The sequence below is a fragment of the Mesocricetus auratus genome, unplaced genomic scaffold (genome assembly GCF_017639785.1).
Source record: "Mesocricetus auratus isolate SY011 unplaced genomic scaffold, BCM_Maur_2.0 Super-Scaffold_6730, whole genome shotgun sequence".
In the NCBI taxonomy this organism is placed as follows: Eukaryota; Metazoa; Chordata; class Mammalia; order Rodentia; family Cricetidae; genus Mesocricetus; species Mesocricetus auratus.
Window position 1 is genome coordinate 65,921,721 of NW_024429184.1, and position 13,646 is coordinate 65,935,366.

The 13,646-nt window shown below is 42.5% G+C and overlaps 1 protein-coding gene, 1 long non-coding RNA gene and 1 other non-coding gene across 3 annotated transcripts in view; 2 read left to right on the plus strand and 1 right to left on the minus strand.

Annotated features, from left to right (window-relative positions):
- The first annotated feature begins 7,129 nt into the window (after positions 1-7,129).
- LOC106020852 lies at positions 7,130-9,229 on the plus strand. Its single transcript, XR_001196256.3, has 4 exons — positions 7,130-7,240; positions 8,443-8,541; positions 8,768-8,837; positions 9,033-9,229. It is a non-coding gene; the product is annotated as an uncharacterized LOC106020852 (long non-coding RNA).
- On the plus strand, positions 8,614-8,696 carry LOC121139053. Its single transcript, XR_005875908.1, has one exon. It is a non-coding gene; the product is annotated as a small nucleolar RNA SNORD87 (small nucleolar RNA).
- The window catches only part of Mcmdc2 (minichromosome maintenance domain containing 2), a 32,775-nt gene continuing 28,160 nt past the window's right edge, over positions 9,032-13,646 (minus strand). The window contains exons 14-15 of the mRNA XM_040741453.1: positions 13,164-13,273; positions 9,032-10,587 (exon numbers count right to left, since the gene is read on the minus strand). Of these exons, the coding sequence (XP_040597387.1) occupies positions 10,421-10,587; positions 13,164-13,273 (277 nt within the window). The 3' untranslated portion in view covers positions 9,032-10,420. The remainder of the gene's footprint in view (positions 10,588-13,163; positions 13,274-13,646) is intronic.

The following is a 13,646-nucleotide window of genomic DNA, read 5'->3' on the forward strand; positions in this document are numbered from 1 at the left end:
TTGTCATAGTCACAAGCTTAAAATGTCAGATTTCCTTTGGTTGTTGTAGTGGTTTGACTAGGAATGGCCCCCATAGATTCAAGTGTTTGAATGCTTGGCCCATAGGGAGTGGCACCATTAGGAGGTGTGGCCTTTTTGGAGTAGGTGTGGCATTGATAGAGGAAGTGTATCTTTGTGGGGGTGGGCTTTCAGATCAGAGAAGCTCAAGTCCCTTTAGTGCATCTCAGTCTCCTTCTGCTGCCTGCGGATCAAAATGCAGAACTCTCAGCTCCTTCTCCAACTCCAGGTCTGCCTGCATGTTGCCATGCTTCTCACTATGATGATAATGGACTATACCTTTGAATATATAAGCCTCCCCCCCCAATGAAATGTTTTCCTTCATAAGAGTTGCCATGGTTATGGTGTCTCTTTGCAGCAATAGAAACCCTAAAAGAGTTGTGTTCTAAGTACAGACTTAAAAATTGTTTCTCATTGTGCTAAAAACATCTCTGCCCAATCTACATATCTAGCCCTATGGAAAGAGTGTTAGTGTTTTTAACCCCAAATCATTTTTTGGTTCCCAAGCTTTTACTCTGACTCAACGGAGTGAGTCTACTGCCTTTTCGCCTTTTCTACTCTTTCTACCTGGTTGGCCCCCTTTTCTGCCTGCCAGCCCTGCCGATCCCTCCTCTGCCTAGCTATTGGCTTTTTATTAGACCAATCAGGTGCCTTAGATAGGCAAGGTGAAATAGTAACTCACCTTTTCATAGTTAAACAAATGATGCTGCGATGATAAACGGCACACTTGTTGAGGGTATATAGGTAACTGTTTATTGTAGAAATTACTCACAACAGAAAACGGGCAACCCAGATGAGTCAAGTCTTCTGCTACCCAACCGAAAGCCAAAAAGAGAGTGAGCACTCTGCTGTTCAGCCTTTCATTCCTTCCTCTGTACACGTCCCTAGCCACACCCAAAAGTGGGCCTGGCTAGTGGCGTAGTTCAGGCCCTGTCTCTAGTCATGCCCAAAGTGGGTGTGGTTAGCAGCATGATTCTACCCTTCATTGCCGTATCCGTATGCGCCTTTAGGCTGATGGCCGAGTGCTAGGTTTCCCCCTATAATTCCCTTTTTAGTCTAAAAAAGCTATTTAAACTTAAAAACGAAACTAACTTGTGTCAATGAACAAAATGTCTCAAACATCTATCCCATCTAAACCTAAACTTATCCAAAAGAAACAACAAAGTCTGAACACCTCCTTCCAATCCCAACTCTAAAATAATTGAAAACTAACACTAACAGATGTAAACTATTCTATAATATCAGTAATAGGGAGAGGGGGCATGGAATTCTCAAAAATACTTCCTGCTGAGATGGGACGATGACAATCTCATGGGGACCTGTGAGAAGAAAATGTTAGTGTAATAAAATCTTAAGTAGATTAGACAGTCTCTGTTTGGCAGGAGATGCTTGATTGAAGTTCCTGACTGGAGTTCTAGTGTTGATTGAAGCTCTCGTCTGAAGCTCTGGTCAGATTGTAGAAGGTGCACTGTATCCGTTCCTTGGTCTGGAGTTGTGTCGAGTGATGTAGTCCCAAGCCAGTTTCAGGATGGTGCTTGTCATGCGGAGTCAATGATATGGGGTAGTTCAGATGCATCCAGTCGAATCAGGTGGAGTCGATTAAGTGGAGCCCCATTTTCTTTCCAAAGCAGTTGAAGATTGCTGTCAGGAAATCCCTTGTTCTCTGGAAAACTCAAACATTAATGTTAACAAAGAAAAAATTTAACTTTTATATGTATGCGTACTGGAAAAGGTGACAATAAGGAAGATGACATGAAGGAGATTAGACTTTTCAGAAAAGAAGTCCACAGATAACTGTCCCTAATTTTATTTTCTTCTGTCTTATATCAAAGAGGAACTTCGGGTGACTGTCCAGGTAGCAAGATGTCTCTGTCAATCCTAGTGTTTATATATTATCCTTCTGTGCTCTTTGATGGAGTTGAAGACAGATAGTTATAATTATAGTTTTCCTTAGTTATGATAAAAGATAAGCTACATATAGAACTTTGGACTCACAAGGATGGGATGGATGATATTTTCTTTAAATCTTGCTAAATGTTGATAGACAAAATATTGTAACTCTGTCCTTGCTTGATAGCTGTTCTGTTATATATAATTTGACTATGTTAAAGTTAAGACCTTTCTTTTTATTTAGACAGAAAAGAGGAGATGATGGGGAAGTCCTGTGTATGTCAATAAAGCACTGTTAGCCAATAGGGAAGCAAGATAGGTGGGACTAGGAGTCAAGGAGGATTCTGGGAAAGAGAGGCAGAAGCAGACGTCATGTCGCCGCCATAGAAGTAAGAGGTCCGGACCCTTTCTCCGGTAAGAGAAATACTTAGATGGGTTAAATACTTAAGTCAGAGCTAGCCAGTAAGAAACAAGCAAACGGCCAACAGCTTCATAATTAATATAGCCTCCTGTGTATTTATTTAGGACTAATTCGGCTCTGGAACCAGGCTGGCGGGAAGGGTGCATTCTACAAACAAATGCAGCATAAGCAAATGCAACCCATCTTTACATAGTTAAACAATTATTCTGCAACACAAACAAATGTTACCCATCTTTACACAGTTAAATAATTATTCTGCAACACAAATAAATACATCTTTACATAGTTAAACAAATATTCTATTCCACAACAAAAGCATATAAACATTTTTCTGAGGAGTTGGAGGGAGGAAAGGGAAAAAAGAAGTGATGTAATTACATTTTAATTAAAAATATGTTTTTAAAAAAGAATTATTTTGGGCTGGACCGACAGCCTCCAAACAATACAGAGAAACCCTGTCTCATAAAACCAAAAAAAAAAAAAGAATTACTTCAGGGCCATGGTGTCGAATGCCTTTAATTCCAGTATGTCAGGTCCTCTGGCCCTTCCCCAGCTGGTCTCTTCCCAGGGCCTAGTGGGATGGTGAGTGTCGACGATTCAGACCCCATCCCCTCCTAGTTACCAGGGAGAAATACACCGAGTCAGGAGTCTGTGGAAGCAGAGTCTCGATTTATTCCAACAGGCAGGAACTTATATAGGGCTGAGATAGGGGATGGGAATCTTTGGATGGGTTAAGGTGATGAGGAGGAAGGGCTAATAATATTCCACCAAGCTGGCAGGTAGCTAGGCAGAGGCAGTCTTACATCAGGTCTTGCTGAGTCACCCCCACGTGGAGGTTACAGGCCAGAGACAGGTTGCCAAACTCTAGCCAGGTTCAGGTGGTTATACTGGGCCTTACATCCATGCCTTTTTTAGGTCCAACATCTCCCCCTTTTGTTTTTGAGGAGGCAGAAACAGGTAGATCTCTGAGTTTGAGGCCAGCCTGGTCTAAAGAGCAAGTGAGTTACAGGACAGCCAGGGCCACACAGAGGAACCCTGTATCTTAGTCCATGTTCTATTACTGTGAAGAGATATTGTGATCATGGCAACTCTTATAAAGGACAGCATTTAACTGCAGCTGGTTTACAGGTTCAGAGGTTTAGTCCATTGCCATCCTGGTAGGAAGCATGGCATCACACAGGCAGACAGGGTGCTGGAGAAGAAGCAGAGAGTTCTATATCTGGATAGACAAGCAGCAGGAAGAGCGTGAGACATTGGGCTTGGCTTGAGCTTCTGAAACCTCAAACCCTGCCCCCAGTGACACACTTCCTCCAATAAGCCCACACCTCCTAATGATGCCACTTCCTGTGAGTTAATGGGGGCCATTCTTATTTAAACCCTATCTGGGAGAAAAAAAAGAATTCTTAAACTCTGGCCCAGCTATCTCTTGGCAGTAGAGCTTGGTGAGTACCCTGGGGACATACGCAAGGAGGAGGCAACAGAAAGCTATGAGTGAATTAGGAGCTCTCCCAAAGGAACTAGGGTAGAGGAGAACACGAGTTCATGTTTGTCTCAAGTACTTTCCTACATGGCCCAGGACCAAGTGACACTAAGAACTTGCTTAATTTATGCCTTAGCTTCTACCAGCTCAATTTCCAAATTCACTTCCTCCTATACCCTACATCAGCTGCTCACATAGATAACATGTTGTATATTGCATTGTTGGAGCAGTATCCAAGGAAAATGAGTCTATGAATTAGGCTACTACCAAACAGAAGAAATAGCTTGCATCTGGGACCCAAGACAGATTCCTATGTTAGGTTTTGTACAATTTTCAGTGTTAGATGGATTTTTAGAGGATTGTTGGGTATAGAAGAAGAGTGCTGAGACAATTATCCTTTAAAAGAAATTGATTAGGAGGATTACAGCATCAACATCATGGAGAGTGCAGTGGGATCCTGAAGAGATCCACAATGAAGGTAGTTTCTCTCTTACACATTTCTGGCTGGCTGGGGGAGACACACCATATGATCTAACCTAGGAAATATAGGAGTTACAGAGGCAGAAGACACCAGATAAAACAGTAAAATTGTAATTCAAAGTTACCCTGGACCTGAGCAAGTGTTGTGTGTGTGGGAGGGCGGCAGTGTGTTGCAAGGAAAGAATAAGCGTTGCCTGTCAGCTTTCTGTGTGAAGAGGCTGCAAGGGGTGGGAACAGATTTGTGTGGGTGGGTGGGGTCTATGATCTAACACAGTCGTGTGTGTGTGTGTGTGTGTGTGTGTGTGTGTGTGTGTGTGCGCCTGTGTATGCAGGTATGTATGTGTGTATGTGTGTGCATGTATGTGTGTGTGTCTATTTGCTGCATGTGTGTGAAGGCCAAAAATGGACCTCAGGCACAGTCCTCAACCACTCTCCACCAGATCTGTTTGAGACAGAGTATTACAAAACCTGGAACTCACAGATTAAGCTAGATTATCTCGGAGCACAGAGTAAAGAGACAGAAGACAGAAAGATACCTGAGTCTGACCTCAACAGGTAAAACTGTTTATTACAAATAGTGAAGATCAGACTACATTGGAGACTCCATGAGGATTGCTACAGTCTTTCATTCCTAGAATTGTTTGCTCAAGCAAGACAGATGGTCTTTGGAGACAGGTTGTCTCAGCAAGCATCCCTCTCTAGGAAGTGGCTGAGCAATAACTGTTGGGCAAAGTCAGCTGGACTTTCACAGGGTCCTATTTTTACAACCTAGGCTTTCTTTTTTTGTTGTTGTTATTGTTTTTTGTTTGTTTGTTTTTTGTTTTTTGTTTTTCGAGACAGGGTTTCTCTGTATTGTTTTGGAGGCTGTCCTGAAACTCACTCTGTAGACCAGGCTGGCCTCGAACTCACAGAGATCTGTCTGCCTCTGCCTCCCGAGTGTTGGGATTAAAGGCGTGCACCACCAACACCCGGCCCAACCTAGGCTTTCTGTCACTGGCTATCCACACAACTCCAGGGATCCTCCTGAGTCCACATCCTCAATGCACTGGGATTGTATGGTGTTCCAAGTTTGTTTCTCTGTTGCTTTGTAGAAAACACTGACCAAAAACAACTTAGGGAGAAAGGGATTTATTTCAATTTACAACCCTACATCATAGTTCGTCATTGAATTCCAAACAGGAATTTAAAGAAGGAATTGACGCAGAAACCACAAATGATGCTCATTGGTCTTCTTTCTTATACATCCCCGGGACCACCTGCCCAGAGGTGGCACCATCCACAGCAGGCTGGGCCCTTCCGCATCAGTCACTAATCAAGAAAACGTCCCACAGATGCACACCTATAGCCAATCTGATGGAGGCAGTTCCTCGATGGTGGCTCCCTCTTCCCAGGTAACTCTAGTTTGTGTCAGCCTGACAAAAACTACCCAGCACACAGCAAGCTCTTTACCTACCAGGCCCTCTCCCCAGCTCCTTTTAAAGGAGACGTGGCCTTACTTTTACCAATTTATGTGATTTTACTTTTTCATGTATATTTTTCAGACAAGATCATAAACATTTCTTTTTCTGGCATCAAGCCTATTGTTTTGTAGCCAGCACTCAAGTATAATGATTGAGCTGAATAAGATCGATGACAATGAAAGGCCAGGCTCTTGAGATGGCTTAGCAGGTAAAGGCGCTTGCTGGGCAAGCCTGCCATCCTGAATTTCAGCCCAAGAATACTTAGAAAGGCGAAGGGTAGAATCAACTCCATAGAGCTGAGCTCTGGCCTCCATGTGAGCACACACATGATGCACCCCAATAAAAATCGACAGCAAATCACAATATGTTCATGAGCACAGTAACTGTGGTGGCTAGTTCAATGTCGACTTGACACAAACTACAATCACTTGAGAGAGACGAGGCCTCAATTGAGAGAATGCCTCCAGAAGATCAGGCTGTAGGCAAGCCTGTAGAGCATCTCCTTAATTAGTGATTGATGTGGGGAGGCCCAACCCATTGTAGGTGGGAATACCACTGGGCGGTGGTCCTGGGTTTTATAAGAAAGCAAGCAGAGAAAGCCAGTAAGCAGCACTCCTCCATGGCCTCTGCCCTGCTTGAGTTCCTGTCCTGATTTCCTTCAGTGAGGAACAGTTATGTGGGATGGCAAGTCAAAGTCCCTTGCTCCCCAGTTTGATTTTGGTCATGGTGTTTCATTACAGCAATTGAAACCCTAAGACTACAACTATTAAGGAAAAATTGTATTACTGGTACAAATCAAAGTAGTTAACAATGTGTGTGTGTGCGCGCGAGTAAACACACAGATTCCAGATCGCTAACTCGAAGAGCGCTAGCTGTTCTTCCAGAGGATCCAAGCTTAGGTTCCCAACACCCACATCGTAGGCTGGCTGAGCTCTGGCTATAATATAACTCCAGGTCCAGGGGATCCAGTGCCGTCCTCTGAACTCTGTCCGCACCAGGCTTGCAGGTGGTGCTCATACACACATGCAGGCAAAACATCCATATACATAAAATAAATCTTTTTTAAAAAATTAAATGGGGTTGGCTAATACCACTAGTTTTTAAAACACAGGAGTAGGTGAGGCTTTAGAAGAGGAAGATAAGCACCAGGACTGGTAAACTGGCCTATTTTAAGGCATTACTTGTCACTTGCAAAGTCAACTAAAAAGCTCTGGCTGAGGTACCCCTGCGTCTCACTCACTCCCACAACCGGCTCTCTCCGCCCCACCAGAAACGGAGGGGCGGCGGGAGGAAAATAACCGGAAGAGGCGGGGCTTACAGAGCGTCTTGGGGTTGCGGCAAGCTCCACACTTCCTTTCCGCGCAGCGCTTGGGAGTGCGAGCTGCTCGTGCAGCATGGCGGGCGGCGGAGGCCCGGGGCTGCGGAACCCGGCCCGTCCTCGGGCTCTTCCAGGTGCGAATCCCGGTGTGCCCACCCCGTCGGGACGGGGCGGACACCCAAGCGATGGCGCCGGTGTCTTGCCGGGTACGTTGTGCCAGATGGCCTGGTCGGCGCAGCCCGTCGCGTGCCCGCGCGCTCGTGCTTTTAAGTAATCTGCAGATCTTAACTGAGCCTGCTCGGTGGACGACAGCGCCTGGCGGCTCTTAGTTGGAAGGCTTGCGCCTCAGGACACGTCCAAGTGCGGGGAGGAGCGGCCTCTTCTGGCGTCAGCTTTCGTTGGGCCTGCACCGCGGCTGGTGTCCCTTTTGTGTCCCCAAGTAAAGCCACCGTGCAACTTGTTTCACGCTTCTTAGTGGGTGGCCTGTTTTTCTGTAGGACATTTTTATAGAGCTAGGGAGTATTGCTTCTTGGAGAGTAAGAACCTTCAATTTTTAGATCTTGTAAGTGCGCTTTAATTTAAAAGAGGCTTTCAAGTCGTAGCAGTACTTGGTGCATCTTGGAAGCCCACAGGGTGGGGATGCTGGCTATAAGAAATAGTGATTAAATTTTGAAGCATGAATAGAAAGGAACACACCATTTCAGAGTAGGATAGTGCACTTTCCTGTTAGCATTTATAAACCAGGTTAGGCACTCTGGCTTCCTATTCACTCAGCATTTCAAGACATGAACGTGATTAAAGTTTCAGGTCGAATTTTACAGGTCTTCATAAGTCCTCTCCAGTGACTGGTTCAGTGAGTTAGCGTCTTGAACTTCTGTAGGGCATATGTGACCCTTGCATTCTCTTTGCTGTTGTCGTATGAGGTGGTGGTCTACATAACTGTAGTTGTCTATCTTTTCACCTGTAAGCCCTGAGACTGATGCGCAAGAGCTTGGAACTCACTGAATCCTTATCTTAAGGGATTTCTGCCACAGTGAAGGGTGTAAATAAAATGCTCCCGTGACTGATGATGACATGGGAGGTTCTAGAACCCAGAACTGGCAGCTCAAGGGTGTCCCCATCCACAATGGACTGCCTCCCTCCCCCCATCACCTAATTAAGAAATGCCCTATAGGCTTGCCTGTGGCCCAGTCCTCTACAGATACTTTCTTAATTGAGGCTTCTTCCTCCAGTGACTAGCTTGTGTCAAGCTGACATAAACTAGCCAGCACAATCGTATAAGGTGCTAAACGTGGAAGTTCAAATGAGAGTTAACAATCAAATGTTTAATTTTTAGGTGCAGCAAAACCTGTCTCTTGAAGATGCCTGAACAAATGTTTTCCATTTAAACAAGCCACCAGGACTACAGTTGCCAGTAACACGGTACAATACTAAGGTCTGTGTGGTTTTTTTCCTTTGTGGTTTGGTTTATTCAACACATAGGATCTGTTCCTGATGTAGCTTAATAGCTGGCACAATGATGACTTAAGTTTGCCGTTTACCCAGCTGAGGGTTTCTTTGAAGAAGTAATCTTAAGACTGAGATGCCAGCAACGTTTAGATCATGTGAATTCTTGAAATGTGATGAAATTGTTTTTGAAACGCTTTTCTTTTTTAATCCAGCATGTAGGTAGCTTCAGGTGAATGTCCAACTTGAGTAGCTGTGATGTTTACAAACACTTCATTGTTTTGGGTAAGTTTGCTCAGTCATGTCTCTTGATTGAGCAGTATGATACCACTCGGACTGGGGCCAATTCTTTTGAAATCGCCTTTGAATGTCTATTTACTTGGCATTCTTTCTAAGGTCATTACGATCAATACCTGGGCTTAGTTTTTAAGCTTGTTCCTAATGATATCATGGACTTCTGACTGTCTTTTTTTCTTTCAGGGAGCTGCAGCACACATTTTGGATGTAAAATGAAGGATTGGTCAAGAAACCGTGAACAGAAACAAATGATGAGAATTAGTATTTTATTTGGTATTAAGTAATATGTAGAATTTTAGTTGCAGTGGGCAATAATTTCTTTAAAATGTATGTCTAAAAGTGTCGTTCTCATAGTAAAATAAAGTTCTTATCTTTTATGAGCTATAGATTTCATTTATTTTTTTGTCAACAATTATGATTACTAGTAGTGAGTAGCTATAGCATAAACTGTAGGAAGGAAAGTGCCTAGGCCACTTGACAAGTCTGTAACTGGATTTCCTCTTTTGTGAAGACTTCCCTAAATCGTAAGCCTCTTGTGTCCCTAGATTTAGGAAACATCACAAAAATACAGCAACATTCTGATGACTTGAAGCCTTTGTGTGCTGGGTGATTGTGGTGCACACCTTTAACCCCAGCACTTGGGAGGCAGCCTGGTCTGTAGACTGAGTTAGGACAGGCACCAAAGCTACAGAGAAACCCTGTCTCCAAAAACCAAAGGGTAAAAAACACTGGGGAAGTGTTTGCTTAACTGACATAAGGCCCTGGGTTTGATCACCAAGAAAAAGAAAACTAATGTTAAGACTTTGCAGTTGTGGGAGGTATTTTGTGTGGTTTGTATTTGTATTTTGTTAAGAATTGCTTTGCCTTCATCCCAGAGACCTATACTTTTCACACATATGAAACAGCACAAAATAGAGGTCTAATTTGTATGTACTGTCATTAACTTGCTTTCAGAGCCAGTACCTAGAATACCAAATCAGGTACTGTGTGACCCTATAGTACCAACTAATTGGAGGCAGAAAGACCATTTGCCCCCAAAGGTAAATAGTATCTTTCAAGTCTGGTTGTACAAAAGGTGTATAAGATTTCCAGTTTTCCTTAACTTTTGCTTGTGCTTATAAAACAAAATACCCATAAAGCACATGTTTAAAATATAGAAAGGCCTTATATTAGACACTTTGGGTCATAAAAATTTCAGTGATTTGAATTCATCAGTTTGGTAAATTAACAAGCATAAGCTGGTATGTTTATAGGTAATGTGTTGGTTTCTGATGAGTGACGTGAACAGAACCCTTTTTCACACTGTAATGTCCTCTGCTGTGTGTGTATCCTTGATAACACTGGGGTGAACAGAAAGTTTTTGATGTGACTCTCCTTGATAATGTTTAAATATGAAATTTTGTTGCTGGCTTTAGATTATTTGTATATTTGATTATGGAGGGGCCACATTTCATACTCTGACATTCTCATAGATAGCTTGAGACAGACACATCTGATACATCACTCCAAAATCCCTCATACATTAAGCAAGGCTTGTAGAGGCATGGGAGGCAATTCTTTGCTCAAATTGCTTATTCATCACTAGAAAAGAGAGCTGTCCCAGGTCCACATGTGGCAATAAACTGTTGGAGCTGCTGTTGGCACTGAGTCAGGTAGAGATCTCTTTGCTCTAAGTATTCTTCATTGTACAATTCAAATGGAAATAGTGCATTGGGAGCAACACAAAATGCTGTAGCCCCTAAATGAAGAACAGAGTTACAGTGTAAATGAGACTTACAAACTAAGACTGGAAATGTGTCTCAAAGGTTTAAAAGTTCTGAACTGTTGAATCTTTTGAGTTCAAATTTTATTTTTGGCCTTTTTGAGGCAGGCTCTTACTATGCAGGCTGGTTTGTTTCTACCTCTTCTGTGATTAAAGGTGGGGCTGACTGATGTAAATATAAAAGGATCTTTAGTATATATCACTCAACTTGGTTCTGGATCACTCTCCATGCCCTCTGTATTATGGAATCCTCACCTCCTAGGACTTAACCTCTGATAACTCCCTGCCATTTGGTCAGTCTTAAACTCACCCACAGGCTGCTCTCCACTATAAGCCTAAGATGGCATGCCCAGTGGTAATGACTTGGTGTACTACCGTTGGTTTACTGTGTATCATAATTACTTCAGAATTTACAGTTTAAAAAGCCCCTTCCTGCATCACACATCCTCCCCAGCTAGTGCCCCATTTTGTTCCTTCAACATTCAGTTGTCTGCATGGGCTGTCTCCATAGCCACACATCCACTCCCCACTACAGCTCCAAACAGCTCTGATCAGCAGATGGTCCAGTGACCACTCAGTTTGAAAACCTTTTTTTGGTGTCTAGAATAACATAGTTTTTCTTCAGTCTATTTCTAAACACTGGAATTCTTCCATGGCAATAGGGGAATTTCATCCACTTGACTTTGAGTACCATCTCCTACCCTAATTCTTATATTCCCAGGTTAGAACTTGCCTAAGATCCAGATTTTTCTGTGTGTGTGTGTGTGTGTGTGTGTGTGTGTGTTTGTGTGCATACCTGTATCATGGGATGAGTGTATAAGTCAGGACAGCTTGAGGAAGTAGGTTATCTTCCACTATAATTCAGGGTTTGCAGTACATGGCCACCTACTGAATCACCTTTTCAGCCTGAAATTGTTTTGTCTATTGAAATTGGTAGAATTCTATTTTTCTCTTTGTTTCTAGTCTTGGTAAAGAGCATTATAATTTCCCATCTAGGTAGGGACCCTTAATACTTACCACTTTTCCTTCCATTCCTGCACCCAGGTCCTATTCTAGTTGGTTACAGTGCCTATTGGATTTTCATCCAAGGTCCATCTCTCACTAATTTCAATTTCTACTCTTGACCCAGTCAAAGCTTCCATTACAGTTTCATAGAGTATGACAACATAGTCCGTGCAAGTCCAGCCTTTCACTACAGACAACCTGGGCATGGCATACACCATTAATCCCAGCACTCAGGATGGGAGGCAGGTGGATCTCTGAGTGAGGCCATCCTGGTCTACAGAGTGGGTTCCAGGACAGCCAAGGCTACATAGAAACCCTCTCAACAAAGATTCACCACAGACAATTTCATTTCAAAATATAACTGATATTTGGTCTCTCTTTTTTTAAAAAAGCCTTATTATGTACAGTGTTCTGCCTGCATGTATGCCTGAATGTATGCCTACATGCCAGAAGAGGGCACTGTATGTCATTATAGATGGTTGTGAGACACCATGTGGTTGCTGGGAATTGAAGGATCTCTGGAAGAGCAGCAGCCAGTGCTCTTAGCCTCTGAGCCATCTCCCCTCAGCCCCTAATACTTGGTCTCTTAAGACAGTGAGTTTCTTCCCATTTGTCCTAGGACCAGAACCCTAGTTACCATACTCTGGGGCTTGCAGGCCTGGCCCCATTTTCCCTTATAACTTGACTGGTCTTTGCTTGATTGGCAATGTTTTAGTTACCCTGGACTTCTCATTTTCTTGAAAGCACCTGAATTTAATGTAGTGCCCTCTACCTGGATATTTCATCCCTCAGGCTAAATAACTTCCTTATAGGGGTCTCCTTACTTGTTCTTAAGTCATGAAGTCTCATATTCTCCATAGCAATTATCTCCATTTGTGTTAAGTTCAGCTGACCACCTCCCCACACACATGACAGGCAGTGTCCAGTTTTAAGGACACAGAAGCTGGGCCCTAACATCATCTTTCTCTTTTAGCCTTTCTGTTTTCAAATTTTTTGTCCTTTGTATTTCCCCCCTTTTTTTCTTTGTATACTTTGAGCAATATCTTGTACTTGATGATATTTTATATTTTTATTTCTCTGTCTAATACTTATGTACTTGTCCATTATTTGACAATTTATACTCTTTTCCCATATTTTTCTTTTTACTAATACTTGCAACTTTTAGCACTGTAGTGACTGAGGCTTGAGGATGGAAAGTTAAAGGTGACCTGGGTCCTGTGGTGGGACTTAGTCTCACAAACCACCCAATAGCAATCATAATAAGGTCTTTATTATCAGATGACACTGTCACTCGGCATGATGGCACACAGCTGGAATCCCAGGACTTAGAGGCTGAGGTACAATTTTGAGTTCACAGCCAGCCTGGGCTTATAATATGGTAAGACTCTGTCTTGAACAAACAAAAATATATTCTATATCCACTAAGAGTTTGAACTCAAGTAAGCCATATCTAATAACAATAAGGACTTGTTACTTTGAAGAATTTAAAATGTAGGTAATAATTTAATAAGCTAGAAATATTTAATAATCATTAGTGAATTAATTACCATATTTCAGCGTGAGAGAGATTTCAAACAGTAAGGCTGCAATCAGCACATCTTCTTTGAGCACTTTATTCCTTAAGTTCAGTCGAGCATGAGCTTCAGATAGAGAAACTCTAAAAAGGAAAACAGGTTAATAAAAACATGCCAATATTACAAAAAAATCACACATTTAAACAGGAACAGACCAAGACATGACATGAGTCACGTGTTAGAGGTCAACACACTGGTTTTTGTTTGTTCCCTTTAAGGTATTTCTTTCCACCAACTTAAATAAATTGTGCCAGAAGAAGCATTCCACATCCCCTGCCTCAAGTTCTGCTTCAATCAATATACAGTAGGGAGAATAAGCCTAACTAATATCTCTCATAGATGTATAGATGTATAACTAATATCTCTCATAGGTGTATAGATGCATAGATATATAGATGTATAGATGTATAGGTGTATAGATGTATAGATGCATAGATATATAGATGTATAGATGTA